The 14410-nt window shown below is 41.2% G+C and overlaps 1 protein-coding gene across 1 annotated transcript in view; it reads left to right on the forward strand.

The window, feature by feature from the left end:
* Positions 1-243: 243 nt before the first annotated feature.
* LOC148141149 (uncharacterized) overlaps positions 244-14410 on the forward strand; it is a 57320-nt gene continuing 43153 nt past the window's right edge. The window contains exon 1 of the mRNA XM_087978456.1: positions 244-662. Coding sequence (XP_087834582.1) covers positions 645-662 — 18 coding nt within the window. The 5' untranslated portion in view covers positions 244-644. The remainder of the gene's footprint in view (positions 663-14410) is intronic.

Below are 14410 nucleotides of genomic sequence, written 5' to 3' on the forward strand. Positions count from 1 at the left end.
AACATTTTGTAAAACAATGATATCAGACATGCGAGCTGCCCAAGGTTGCCTTTTGACATCTCCCACTTAATTTAAACCAGTACTTCCTTATAGGAACGTATCTCGCCAGCAGATGCCTAACTCAGCTGGATTTGTTTTTCTCACCTGATGGATAGCTCAAGGCCTGTAGGAGTGATCAGTCAAACGCACACAGATCTGTCAATTAACTTTTCTTCCTTACGAATTATTGTCTTTCACTGTAATCTGTACAATTAAGAACATGCAATGTTTTTGTAAACTTTTGTGTAAAGCAAGCTATTTTGTATCAGTACATCGGAGTAACGTGCTGGGGCACTTGAAGAGCTGGTACCCTACTCTCCTAGGTTATTAGAACCTGGTTAGTTTAGCTTATAAGTTTTAGTGTTATATTGTAACAGTGATGCTATTGGTAAATAATGGGGATGACTAAAATTAAACTAAACTGTCTGTAAGAGATTTTTATTCTCGACTTCTGAAGAGTGCAATTTCCGGGATGAAGTTGGCAGATGCTGAAGGAGCCCTGGCAGTGTGCCTTGTCAAATGATGCAACATTGTAATTTCGACATCAGTTTTAGGGAACTCAGGAAGTGAGTTACCGGACCAGGGAAAATAGCTTTGAAAACTGAATGAGAATCAAATCTTGGGTAAGATGTTTTAATAATTTGATGGCTTGATTGAACTGAAAGAAGTTATATATTCCAGTGGTGGTGGAGGTGTGGGATGTTTAGCAGAAAGAGCTGCAACAGGACGAATGCCGACTGCAGTGTGAAGCTAACTCTAAATAGGTCCTTATGGAGCCGACTTCACAGGGTAGACTATTATGGTTTCTGAAAAAGCCATAATTCAGCACAGGATCTGAAAGGACCTCTCAAATTTTAAATCTAATCTTGATCTCACTCTCTGTGCACCTTCTCCACAGCTTTAACATTGTATTTTTCGCTCTGTTCTATTATCCTTATGCACTTTGTATGGTATACTCTGCTTGTACTGCACGCAAAACAAGGCTTGACTTTGTACCTAGGTACATGGGACAAGAATGAAATAAATCATATCTTCATATTCCACCAACGTGCAGGCTGTTTGCCGAAGTCCTCCCATCGACTGAAGCACTAGGTTTCCCGCTGGATCCCGGACACGGCGAGTTCAGACGCCGCAGGCTGGAACTTAGCGCGGTCGCTGCACTCTCCCAATGGGGCGATACCCTCACCCAATGCAATCCAGGAGCGGCGTTAATACTCACGTCGTGTCTGTGTGGCTGATGTCTTCAGGCCGGAGCACTGTTCCCGCTGAAGCGAGCAGTTCCCGCAGGCAGGACAGCCCAGCACTCAGAGTGAGAGTGTGGTGTCTGTGTGGAACTGCGGCAGGGTTTCTGGGCTGAGCTGGACTGGACTGAGAGAAAAACGGCTCGATTCCCGCTGTACATCCAAATGTAGATATCTGCAAAACGGTACAATTCTGCCCTTAATTACTCAACAAATCCAAAAATCCCTCCCAAGGGACAGTGATGTCCTGGCTCCGTGAAAAAGGTGGGAGAAGCCCCAGTGCGAGCCGGAGGGATAATGTGAATACGCGGTTTTTGAGACACATTGATTCTCGATCATGAACAGCGATGTTTGAAAGTTAGGATACAGTTGAACTATTTACACAATTGAAGCTCCTGCCTAAAGCAGGAGAAAAAGTGAACTGTTCATCTTCAAACTCGAGGATTGAAGAGCAGAATTCTAGCAATACCTTTGAAACCGCGCCTTTAGCCTTTGCTTGGCGATTATAGTTTAGTTCAGGTGAGGGGGCCCTTGAGGGCGAATTCCAAGTTGCATCGACTAGCGGTAAACAGAAAAAGTTAAGGTGACATAAATAATTATTGCTGCGTACACAAAAATAAATTGGGACAGCACGGTGGCTCAGTGGTTAGCACTGCTACCTTAGGTTAGCACTGCTGCCTTACAGCGCCAGGGTCCCGGGTTCGATTCCTAGCTCGGGCAACTGTCTGTGTGGAGTTTGCACATTCTCCCAATGTCTGTGTGGTTGTGCTCTGGTTTCCTCTCATCGTCACAAAGGTGAATTGGCCATGGTCAATTGCCCATAGTGTTAGGTGCTATGGTCAGAGGGAAATAGGTCTGGGTGGGTTACTCTTCAGAGAGTCAGTATGGACTGGTTGGGCCGAAGGGCCTGTTTCCACACTGTAGGGAATTTAATCTTTAAAAAAAAGCAGGGGTATCCTTTTCAAATCCAGAAGTTGCTGGAAAAACTCTGAAGGTATTATAGCATCTGTGCAGAGAAATCAAAGTTAACGTTTTGGGTTCAGTAACCCTTCCTCAGACCTGATGCTGCCAGAATTGCTGAGCTTTTCCAGCAACTTCCGTTTTTGTTTCTGATTTACAGCATCCGCAGTTCTTTCATTTTTAATAGGGAGACCCTTTTGTCAAGCTTGAGAACAGCAAAGAGAAAAAGAACAAAGAAGTCTTTAAATGATGTCCGAAGATGTGCAGCTTAGGTGGGAAGACCATGTTTAAAAAAAACTCTATCGTGTCAAAGAATGTGTAGGTTAGATGGGTCAGCCATGGGAAATATGGAAAATGGCGGGGGGAGTGTCTGGGCAGGATACTCTTTCAAAGATTGGCGCAGACTGGAACGGGCCGAATGGCTTCTATCTGCACTGGAGGAATTCTGTGATTCTGTGAAATATCTTCAGGCATTTGTAGAGGCTTAAACACTGAAAGTAAGAAGGAAAGTTACCGTTGTCTCTAATGAGAGAGAGATGGCTGGGAAGCTTTATCAAGGGGAGAGATTGAGAAGGAGAGTCCTTCATGAATTTTAAATTCAGATGAAATAGGAATTAAACCCATGCCATTGACATCACACTGCATTGCAAACCAGCTGACCATGCAACTGAGTCGCTATCACTGAAAATAATTATTAAAGCTTGGGTTGGGAAAGAGAGCTGGCACACCAGGAGTTGAGGGCTGGGGCAGATCAGCCATTTTGAATGATGCAGCAGGCTTGAGTGAGCAAATGTCTCAATCCTCCTCATATTTCTTACATTCTTGACAGATCATAGAATTGTGACTAGCTCTGGCTACAGAATATGCAGAATAAATGTCTGCCATTTATAACCATTCCAAAATCAGTAATAAAGTAAACAGAAATTATATGAGCAGACGCAGGAGGATATCTTGCACAAGATTACATAAAAATCAAAATACTGCAGATGCTGGAAATCCAAAACAAATATAGATAATGCCAGAGAAACTCTGCTAGTCTGGCAGCATCAGTTGAGAGATAGAGAAAAAGTAATAGTATAATTTGAATCTGATATGATTGCTCTTCAGAACTGGAGAGATTACACTAACTTTGATTAGATTCCCTACAGTGTGGAAACAGTCCCTTCGGCCCAACAAGTCTACACCAACCCTCTGAAGAGCAACCCAACAGACCTATTCTCCAACATTGACCACCTGACTAATGCACCTAACACCATGGCAAATTCACCTAACCCCATGGCAAATTCACCTAACCTGCACATCTTTGGACTGTGGGAGGAAACCACAGCAAACCCATGCAGACATGGGGAGAACATGCAAACTCCACACAGACAGTTGCCCGAGACAGGAATCGAACCCAGGCACTGTGAGGCAGCAGTGCTAACCACTGAGCCACCATGCCACCTTTTGTGTAGATAAACCTTCCATCCCTCTGGAAAGCACAACCCAATGCTGGGATCATGAGACATGTTAACACTTCAACAATTCCCTTACTTAGAAGGTTTATAGCATGTTAATTAAATGCAATTTAAAATATCCATGGCTTTTCATCTTGCTAAAGCTCATTGTTGTGGATATTGGAAATACAACCAGAAGATATGGGAGCAGAATTAGGCCATTCAGTCCATTCAATCTGCTCCATCATTTGATCATGACTATGTCTCTCAGCCCCATTCTCAGAGTGACCCCGGACCCTTTTGCAAATCAAGAACCTCGCTACCTTAAATAAACTCAATGACTTGGCCTTCACATCCATCTGCAACAATGACTTCCACAGATTAACCATTTTCACTTGGAAGAAATTCTTCCCATCTCAGTTCTAAAAGGTCATCCCTTCACCATGAGGCTGTGTCCCCAGGTCCTAGTCTGTCCGACTAGAGCAAACATCTTCACCACATCCATTCTATCCAGGCTTATTGGTAATCTATAAATTTCAATGAGATCACCAAACCCATGCTTGTAAACTCCCTCAGGTACAGACCCAGATGTTCAACCGCTCCTCATATGACAAACCTTTCATCCCTGGGATCGTTCATGTAAATTGTCTGTGGACCCCTCCAACGTCAGCATATCTTTCCTTGCTACAAGATCCAAAACTGCTCACACAATATTCCAAATGCAGTCTGACCACAGCCTAAGCGTCAGCACTACATTTCTGCTCTGGTATTCTAGACTTCTTGAAATGAATCGAGGAGAAAGTGAGGACTGCAGATGCTGGAGATCAGGGCTGAAAATGTGTTGCTGGAAAAGTGCAGCAGGTCAGGCAGAGCAGGAAAATCGACGTTTCGGGCAGGAGCCCTTCTTCAGGAAGGGCATGAAGAAGGGCTCGTGCCCGAAATGTCGATTCGCCTGCTCCTTGGATGCTGCCTGACCTGCAGGTCAGGTGAATCTGCCATGCAAAATTGCCCATAGTGTTTGGTGCATTAGTCAGAGGGAAATGGGTCTGGATGGGGTTACTCTTCAGAGGGTCGGTTACTAGGTTCTAAATGACTAGGTGGGAAGGGTGAGGTGATCTTGCAATTGAATTTAGAAAATGAGTCAGTAGGACCTGTAGAATTAGTACTCTCCAGATTACTCCCAGTATCACCTATAAGTGAGTTCAGAACTAGGAAGATAAGGCAGGTGAATGTATGACTGGAAAGGTAGTGCAAGATGGAGGGCTTTAGATTCCTGGGACACAAGACCTAGCTCTGGGAAAGATGGCACTTTTGAAGCTGGACAGGTCGAACAGAGCCGGGACTGAGTTATTTACACACACACACACAGCGAGAGAGAGAGAGAATGTTTTGCTGTACATTTGGAAGATTTAAGTCCACTCAGCAGGAACATGGAAACCAGGTGAGAATATTAAAAAGCAATACTAAAAAAGTGCATGACATAATAGGAGAGGCAGATAACATTAAAAAGAGAGATCAGTAAATTAATAAGTGGAGTCAGAGTAATGGAGAAAATAATGAAGTCTAAAAATTGTGGATAGATTTTGGTATATGTGAATGCATGAACTCCCCAGTTCATAAAACTGGGGAGTTACGGACACATATTTCTTTCTGAGATTATAATATTGAGGTAGTAACAAAGACTTGGCCAAACGGAAGGCAGCTTGGATTTTTAAATTATTTCTGTTCGTAAGGTGTTTGGAAAAGTTACGAAAGGAAGAGAAACAGAAAAGGTGATGATTGTGGTACATGAATATTAGAGTACTAGAGAAAGAGGATGTCTGAAAGGGTTCAAGGACAGAATTGATTTGACTAGAGCTAAGGAATTAAAAAAAGGTGTAACTATATTGCTCATTGTAATATATAGACTGATAGCTGGTGGGAAAGATATAGTGAAAAAATGTACAAGGAAATTACAGTGAGGTGCAAATAGCATAGTTATAATGGGAACTTTAAATATTTGGATATCACCTCAACAGTGGTGGCTTAAACAGATTGTGAAGGACAAGCATTCCTTGGTTGTGTTCGGGCCCGTTGCCGACAGGAGTATTTTTTCAGCCCAATAAGAGATCACTGCTAGTCTGATTTCTTGGCAATTAGGTCAGATAAGTAGATCACGTGACAATTGGGGAGTATTTAGGGACCCATGATTGTTGTAGTATGAGGTTTAGGATGAAGGAAAATTTGTTTTGGTGAATGAAGAGTAGAGACATTGGATGAAAATGGAGTTAATGTTGAATAGACTGAAACTAAGAGTTGGAAGGAAAATAGTGGTTCAACAATGGGTGACCTTCAAAGAGGAAATGGTTGGGCACAGTCAGGGTACATACCCTCAAAAAAGGGAAGGAGTGACAATAATCCAGTTCTCCCTGGATGATAGTGGGATAGAAATTCAGTTAAAGAAACAAAGTGCCAAATGGTATGTGTCAGGTAGTAAATACAGTTGAGAACCAAGCTGAATATGGAAGGTGTAGAAAGGAGGCAAGACAGCAAATGAGAAGCAAGGAGGGATTATAAAAAATGACTGGCTGTTAATATAAAGAGGAATCCCAATGTCTTTTATAAGCACATCTATAGTAAAAGAAGTGTTTTTTAAAAAATGCAGCTAATTAGGCAGTAAAAGAGAAGATTTATACTTAGAGGCAGAAGGTATGATTAAAGGTGTTGAAATTAATACTGTGCATCTGTCTTTATCTGTGAGGCTGATGTTTAACAGGCCTTAGTAATAGTGGAGGAAACTCAGTCACAAGCAAGTTAAAATTGATAAGGAGGCAGTATCAGACAAGTTGTCTGTACTTCAGTTATTAAGACAAGGGGACCAGGTGAGATGCAAAGGATACTAAAGGAAGAGAGAGTGTGTGGTAATTACAAAGGCATTGGCAATCATCTTTCAATTTTCTCGAGATTGGGGACTTGGGGCTGGAGGACTGTAGAATCGCCACTATTGATCCCTTGTTCAAATAGGCTATAAAGATCAACTCAACAGTTAGAATTCCAAAAGTTAACAACCCTCTCAGTAAAAATAAAAATTCTCTTCTCAGTGGCATTCCCCTTAATTTTAAACTTGTGTCCGTTGGTTCTAGACATCAAACCAGAGGAAACATTTGTCCAAATCCTCTGCTTTACATCTTCCTTGCAATTCCCAATCTACTAAAATCTTAGACTTGGCACCTGGAGGTATATCTCAAACTGCACACAACCAACCTTCCTAATCTTTCACTGAGCTTTTGCTGTAAAAATGTCAACAATTAATCACCATAGATCCCATCTCCCCACCATCTAAATTACAATACTTCAAAATACAATGCAAAAATGCGGGCTTTAAAAAGTGCTTAATTAAGCTTTTAAGAATATTTAGAATAGCAATTTGATTACTTCACTAATATAGAGAGTGATGGCACACCAAATAAAATCAAGGATAAAGGATGAATTTATTTCCCAAAAGTATACTTTAAACCATAAAAAACTTGTCAAGAAGGACATTACATAACAGCTCAAATTTGACAAATAATCCACAAATTCTAGTACATTCCAACAGAACTGCTGATAATGTGTTCAAAGATTATATGTTAATAGCACACTAACATAATAAACTCAAATCACATCCAATATAAATCATTGGTGAAATTGTTAAAGGTACAGTATTTCAGAACAGGCAACCCTGAGACTAAGACCATATTAGATTTTGGATTTGATGGCTTTTAAGAGAGGAAAGAAAGGGTGGCTCAGTGGTTAGCACTGTTGCCTCACAGCACCAGGGTCCTCGGTTTGATTCCAGCCTCAGGTGACTGTCTGTGTGGAGTTTACACATTCTCCTGGTGTGGGTTTTCTCTGGTTTCTCTGGAAACTCCTACAGTCACAACGATGTGCAGTTCATGTGAATTGGCCATACTAAGTTGCCCATAGTGTTAGGTACATTAGTCAGAGGAAAATGGGTCTGGATGGGTTACTCTTTAGAGGGTTGGTGTGGGCTAAAGGGCTTGTTTCCACACTGTAGGAAATCTAATCAACTGGAGATGTACAACAGAAAGTTGTAAAGGTTTATTGTATGAAAATTTGAGAATATGCAAGTAACATTTGAAAAATATTTAGGGAAGGCAACTGCCATCCTTACCTGGTCTGGCCTGCATGTGACTCCAGACCCACAGCAATGTGGTTGACTCTTAACTGCCCTCTGGGCAATTAGGGATGAGCAATAAATGCTGCCTGGCTAGCAATGCTAAAATCCTGTGCAAATTCCACACAGTCACCCAAGGCTGGAATCAAACGTGGATTCCTGGTGTTGAAAGGTAGCAGCACTAACCACTGAGCCACCATGCTGCCCCTGTTGTGATGATACTATGGCTTTAAGAGCTGTATTTTGTTCAGCTTTTTTATTAAATGAAGAAAGGTTGAGACAGAGGTGATAATCAGTCTGCTTGAAAGCTCATAAAGGAAACAGTTTCTGAGGTTTTGGGTGTTTTTTTTCAAAGTTGGAACAGGAGAAGCAGCCTGATTGGATGGGGTGAACCCCCTTAGAGCCCAGAGTTTGAGTTTTAGTTTTTCAGTAGCAATTGCTGGGTCGTGAAACTGGGTTTGGGAGCTGCAGTACATCTCTCCCCACTACTCACTCTCACACAATGTTTTCTCGATGTTTTTTTTCCCTCCTGGACTGGAGATTTGCCCATGAGACAATCTATTTTACTAAATTTGACTTTACAAGGGTGTGTTTATAGAATTATACTATATCGGCACAGCTGCTCTTTAGTGGTTAAATACTTGATCTTAAAAGTTAAAGTTCTAAATTGAAGTAAGGGCAATTTTGACCATATTAGGCAAGAACTTTCAAAGGTTTATTCGGAGAGCGTATTCAGAGGTAAAGGTATGGTTGGAAAATGGAAGGCCTTCAAAATGAGAGAATGAGAGTCTGGAGAAAGGATGTTCCTGTTAGTGTGAAGGCAAGGCTGGTAGGTGTAGGGAATGTTGGATGACTAGAGAAATACAGTTATTATGTTTCAGCAGTAAAAGATTTTTGTTTATTTAGTTTCTTTAACATTAAAACAAACAAGAAGAGTTCTTTTTTCAAATGGACCTTTGTTGAAAAACAAGCCTTTCAAAGAGCTGTAGTGAATGGCTGAAGGTTTCTTTATTCTAATTTTAGAAGCTTTAAAAAACCATATACATTTTAAGCAGTTTTTTAACATTGTAAAAGGTTTTTTTGAGTGGCTGAACAGTATTTTTTAGACAGAGTCGCGTCTTCATTTTGGGCAGTCCTACGCATGATTGGCTCTGGAGAAGATTTTTTTTAAATCAGAGAAATTTGTTGAAGATGAGTTGTTTAGATTCATAGGGTCATAGAGATGCACAGCATGGAAACAGACCCTTTGGTCCAACCTGTCCGCGCTAACCACATATCCCAACCCAATCTAGTCCCACCTACCAGCACCTGGCCGATATCCCTCCAAACCGTTTAAATGTTGCAATTGTACCAGCGTCCACCACGTTCTCTGGCAGCTCATTCCATACATGTACCACCCTCTGAGTGAAAATGTTGCCCCATGGGTCTCTTTTATTTCTTTCCCCTCTCACCTTAAGTTAATTAGCATGGTTGATTTTATTTAAAAATTATATTTTTGATTTTTTAAAAAATGTTTTTGCATTTTAACATTACTTTCTGTATGTAATGGAAGGTAGTTTAAACATAGAATTATTATTGAAAGTTGCTTCTTTTACGGCTTAATGTTAATGAGGACATATAAGAGGCACACTGTGAGATGGCTAGTAGATTTAGAAATGTGATAATATGACAGTTCATTAGAAAGTTGACTGTCAGGAAAGGTAAGACATTAATTCAAAAATCTCTGGTGGCTATTCCTCTATCAAATAAATATTCAGCTCTGGGCATTGTTCTAACAAAATTAGAAGGTGTAGTCAGTTATTGAATATCAGGAATGATTTCTATGTAGGCTGCTGTCGGAGAAATTTGTCCAATAAAGTAGAGACCACACAAACCAGATCGGGTGAAATTGATATGCTGTTTATTACAAGCGATATGGCTGGAAGATAAATTGACTAAGCTGACACCGAACTGACAGTCTGTACAGGTAGATCAGAATTTCTCTTCCTTGAACTGAGAAAGAAGCCAGTTTTTATAATAATCCTGTACAATTAGGCTAATTAGAAATGGGGAAATCACAACGTATCTGGAAATGGAGTAATCTAGTTACAGTGATGCTAATCTGACAACGGTTATCAGAGGAATGTCTTGATTCTCTACACAAAGCAATATCCTGACAGTATCGATGGGTTTGGAGCTTCCATTCCTCTTCACAGGTAGTTGCTAATGTCTCCTCTGAAGTGGTGAGGTGCTTCCATTGTCTTGTTTTGGGAGCAATGCCCTTGGTGGTGCTTCTCTGTCTGACCTGTTCCTTTTGTGGCTTTGGTATTGCTGAGTTGTGAAACTGCCCATGGGTCTTTGGCTTAGCTGTGGAGACAAAGGAATACACTTCGAGCACCCGCTAATAATGACAGAGCACCACAGTAGTAGATTTCCTTGTTTCATTAAGGGAGATTTAATCCTGCTTTTTTTGGGTGGGGTGAGGGGGTTATGGAGGAATTCTAAGCAGCAGTGAAAATACACAGATTGATGGGAAAGGTTCTCAATATGAAAAGACCAAGTCAATTAGAAAAGAAAACACGAGAAAGTCAGAGAATGTAGTTACTGTAAAGAACTAAATTGCAATCATTTCAATGCAAGAGGTCTTACAGGTTAGAATGCTGTGGGAAGTAATGGAGGGAATTGAAAGCCCCTTGTAGAAATATTTGCATCATCTATAACTACGGGTGAGGTGCCTGATGACTGGAGGATGGCTAATGTTGTGCCTTTGTGTGAGAGGAGTTGTAAAGAAAAACCTGTGAACCTGAATTCGGTTTGGGTAAATTGTAGGAGGTGATTCTAAAAGATAGGATGTCTTAACATTTAGAGAAGCAAAAATTGATCTGACAACCATACGGCATCAACACTGACTTCACCAGTTTCAAAGTCTGCCTCCTCCACCTCATCCCAGATCCAACCTTCCACCTCATCACCACCCTCTTGACCTGTCTTAGCTGTACATCTTCTTTTCCACCTGACTGCTCCACCCTCCCCATTGATCTATCACAATTATCTCTCACCTGCATCCACCTAGTGCCTTCCCGCCTATCTTCCCCCCAGCCCCACCTGCCTATTTATCCCTCAGTGCCCTTTGCCCTCCTGACGAAGGGCTTGTGCCCGAAACATCTCCTGCTCCTCAGATGCTGCCTGACCTGCTGTGCTTTTCCAGCGCCACACTTTTCAGCTCCAACGCTTAGGAATAGTCAACATGGTTATGTGCAAGGAATATCATGACTCACAAACTCAAGTGAGTTTTTTTGAGGAAGTTACCAAAAAGATGGATGAGGTAAGAGCAATATACATTGTTTACTTGGATCGTAGTACAGCCTTTGACAAGGTTTCGCATGGTAGACTAATTAGTAAATTTAAGTCAGATGAGATTCAGGGTGAGCTTGTCAATTGGATATATAATTTACTTAATGGTAGGTGACAGAGCGATGGTGGAGGGTTACTTTTTGAACTGGAGGTGTGTCACCTGCGATGTTCCACAGGGATTGGTTCTGGGTCCTCTTTTGTTTGTCATTAATACAAAGGATTTGGATGAGAAAATAGAAGGCATGGTTAGTAAGTTTGTGGATGACTCCAAAATTGGTGGAATAATAGCGGGAAAAACAGTTTAAGATTACAAAGGGATCTTGGTCAAATGAGTCAATGGGCTTAAAAATGGCAGGTGGAGTTCAATCTGGATAAATGTGAGGTACAACAAAATTTTGGTACAACAAATAGAGCAGGACTTTATATTAATAGTAGGACCTTGGGTAGTTTGTAGAACAGAGGGATGTAGGCGTTCATGTGCACAATTCTTTGAGTTTGCATCACCTTTAGAAAGGGAAATAAAAAGGTGTTTAGCATGTTTGTCTTCATTGCTCGGTCCTTTGAATATAGGAGATGGGAAGTCACATTGAGCTTGTACAGGACGTTGGTGAGGCCTTATCTGGAGCACTATGTGCAGTTCGGGTTGTCTTGTTATAGAAGGGCATTATTAAACTGGAGAGGGTTCAGAAAAGATTTTCAAAGATGTTGCCAGGAGGGAGGGTTTGAGTTGTAAAGAAAGGCTGGATAGGCTGAGACTTGTTTCACTAGACCGTGTAAGATTGAGAGTGACCTTATAGAGGTTTATAAAATCATGAGGGGTAAATACTAGGTGGCCCTTCCATAGGATGGGAGGCTTCAAGACTCGAAGACATATTCTTAAGATGAGTGGTATTTTAAAAGGGCATGAGGGACAATTTCTATTTTACAGAGGGTGGTTTGTGCATGGAATGAACTTCCTGAGGAAGTGGTGGATGTGGGCATGGTTAGAGTATTTAAATGACACTTAGATAAGTGCATGAACAGGAAAGGTTTTGAGGGATATGGGCAAGAAGCATGCAGGTGAGGAGTAGTTTAGTTTGGGATTATGTTCTGCATGGACTGGTTGGACCGAAATGTCAGTTTCCATGATGTATGACTTTATGAGTTATAGTGTGATAAATGTTAGACTCATTGTTCAGTAGAAAACCAAACTGAATACAAATAACAGAGGAACTGAAATATGAAACACACAGGACAAAGTGTGGATCAGAACTAATGTTCTGATGTCTTAGAGGAAACACAAGAGCGCTCTTAGTAATTTGCGGGTCGGAAGAATTTATTCAAAGGGATTTTTCACCAATTAAGGACCAAAAAGATGGTGGAGGATATGGCTGAGCTTCGAAATGAGAGGGAGGTTCGTATTTGGAATGAACTTCCTGAGTAAGTGGTGAATATGGGCACCTTACAACATTTGAAAGTCACTTAGATAAATACATGAATAGGCAAGGTTTGGAGTGATATGGAATAGCAGCAGGCAGGTGGGACTAGTTTCATTTGGGATTATGTTCAGCATGGACTGGTTGGACCGAAGGATCTATTTCTGTGCTGTATGACACTACGAAATGAGGTTCTGGTCAAGGAAAAGGGGGCAGATAACAGATATAGACAGTTATAACAGCAGAAGTATAAAGGCAGAAAGAATATAGTCAAGAGGGAAATCAGGACAGCAGAAAGGGGACATGGGATAGACTTGGCACACAGCGTTAAGAAGAATTCAAAGAGATTCCATAAATGTAGTAAGGGCAAAAGAGTAAAGAAGGAGAGTGCAGGGCCTCTTAAAGATCAAAAAGGCTATCTATGTGTGGAACTGCAGGAAATGGCTGAGATACTAAACATGCATTTCATAACAGTATTTACTGTGGAGAAGAATATGGAAGCTAAAGAACTTGGAGAAATAAATATTTTGAAATATTTTGAAAAGTATCCATATTACAGATAATGGATGTTTTACAACACATAAAATGAATAAATCCCCAGACCTTTGAGGGAAACTAGGGAAGTGATTGCTGGGCCCCTTGCTGAGATATTTTCATCATGAATAGCCATGGGTGAGGTGCTGTAAAACTGGAGGTTAGCTATTGTGGTGCTATTATTCAAGAAAGGTCAGAAGGAAAAGCCAGGAACCGTAGACCACTTAGCCTGATGTTAGTAATGGGTAACATTACGTAGGGTATTCTGAAGGACAGGATTTACATGTATTTAGAAAGGCAAGGACTGATTAGGAATAGTCAACATGGTTTTGTGCGTGTGGAATGGCATCTCATTAACTTGATTGAGTTTCCTGAAGAAGTGAGAAAGAAGGTTGGTGAAGGCAGAGTGGTGGACGTTGTCAATATGGACTTCAACAAGGCACTCAACAAGGTTTGACATGGTAGACAGGTTGGCAAGGTTAGATTACATGGAATCGAGAGAGGGCTAGCTATTTGCATACAAAATTGGCTTGAAGGTAGGAGATAGACGTTGATGGTGGAGAATTTGTTTTGGACCAGAGGCCTGTGACTAGTGGTGAGCCACAAGGATTGATGCTTTTTGTCATTTATATAATGATTTGAATACACTGGAACCTTGATCAGATGGGCCAAGGAGTGGCAGATGGAGTTTAAATTAATAAATGTGAAATGTTGCATTTTGGTAAGGCAACTCTGGGCAGGGTCCTGGGGAGTGTTCTTGAACAAAGAAAGCTTGAGGTGCAGGTAAGCAGGCTAGTGGAGAAAGCATTTGGTATGCTCGCCTTTATTGGTCAGTGTATTTAGTATAGGAGTTGGGATGACAAGTTGCGGCTATACAGGTATTGGTGAGGCCACTTTTTGAATACTGTGTCTCTGCCATAGGAATGATGTTGTGAAACTTGAAAGGGTTCAGAAAAGATTTACAAGGATGTTGCCAGGGTTGGAGGGCTTGAGCTATAGGGAGAGGCTGAACAGGCTGTGCTATTTTAGTTGGAGTATCAGAGGCTGAGGGGTGACCTTACAGAGGTTTATAAAATCATGAGTGGTATGGATAGGTCGAATAGCCAAGATCTTTTTTCCCCAGAGTAGGGGAGTCCAAAGTAGAGGATATAGGTTTAAAGTCAGAGGCGAAAGATTTAAAAAGGATCAAAGGGGCAACTTTTTCTTGCAGAGAGTGGTGTGTATATGGAAGTGGTGGATGCTGTTACAATTACAGCATTTTGGATGGGTACATGAATTGGGACTAGATTAATTTGG

The sequence above is a fragment of the Chiloscyllium plagiosum genome, unplaced genomic scaffold (assembly GCF_037043375.1).
Source record: "Chiloscyllium plagiosum isolate Xiang-an unplaced genomic scaffold, Cpla_swu_hap1 HiC_scaffold_34, whole genome shotgun sequence".
NCBI lineage: Eukaryota > Metazoa > Chordata > Chondrichthyes > Orectolobiformes > Hemiscylliidae > Chiloscyllium > Chiloscyllium plagiosum.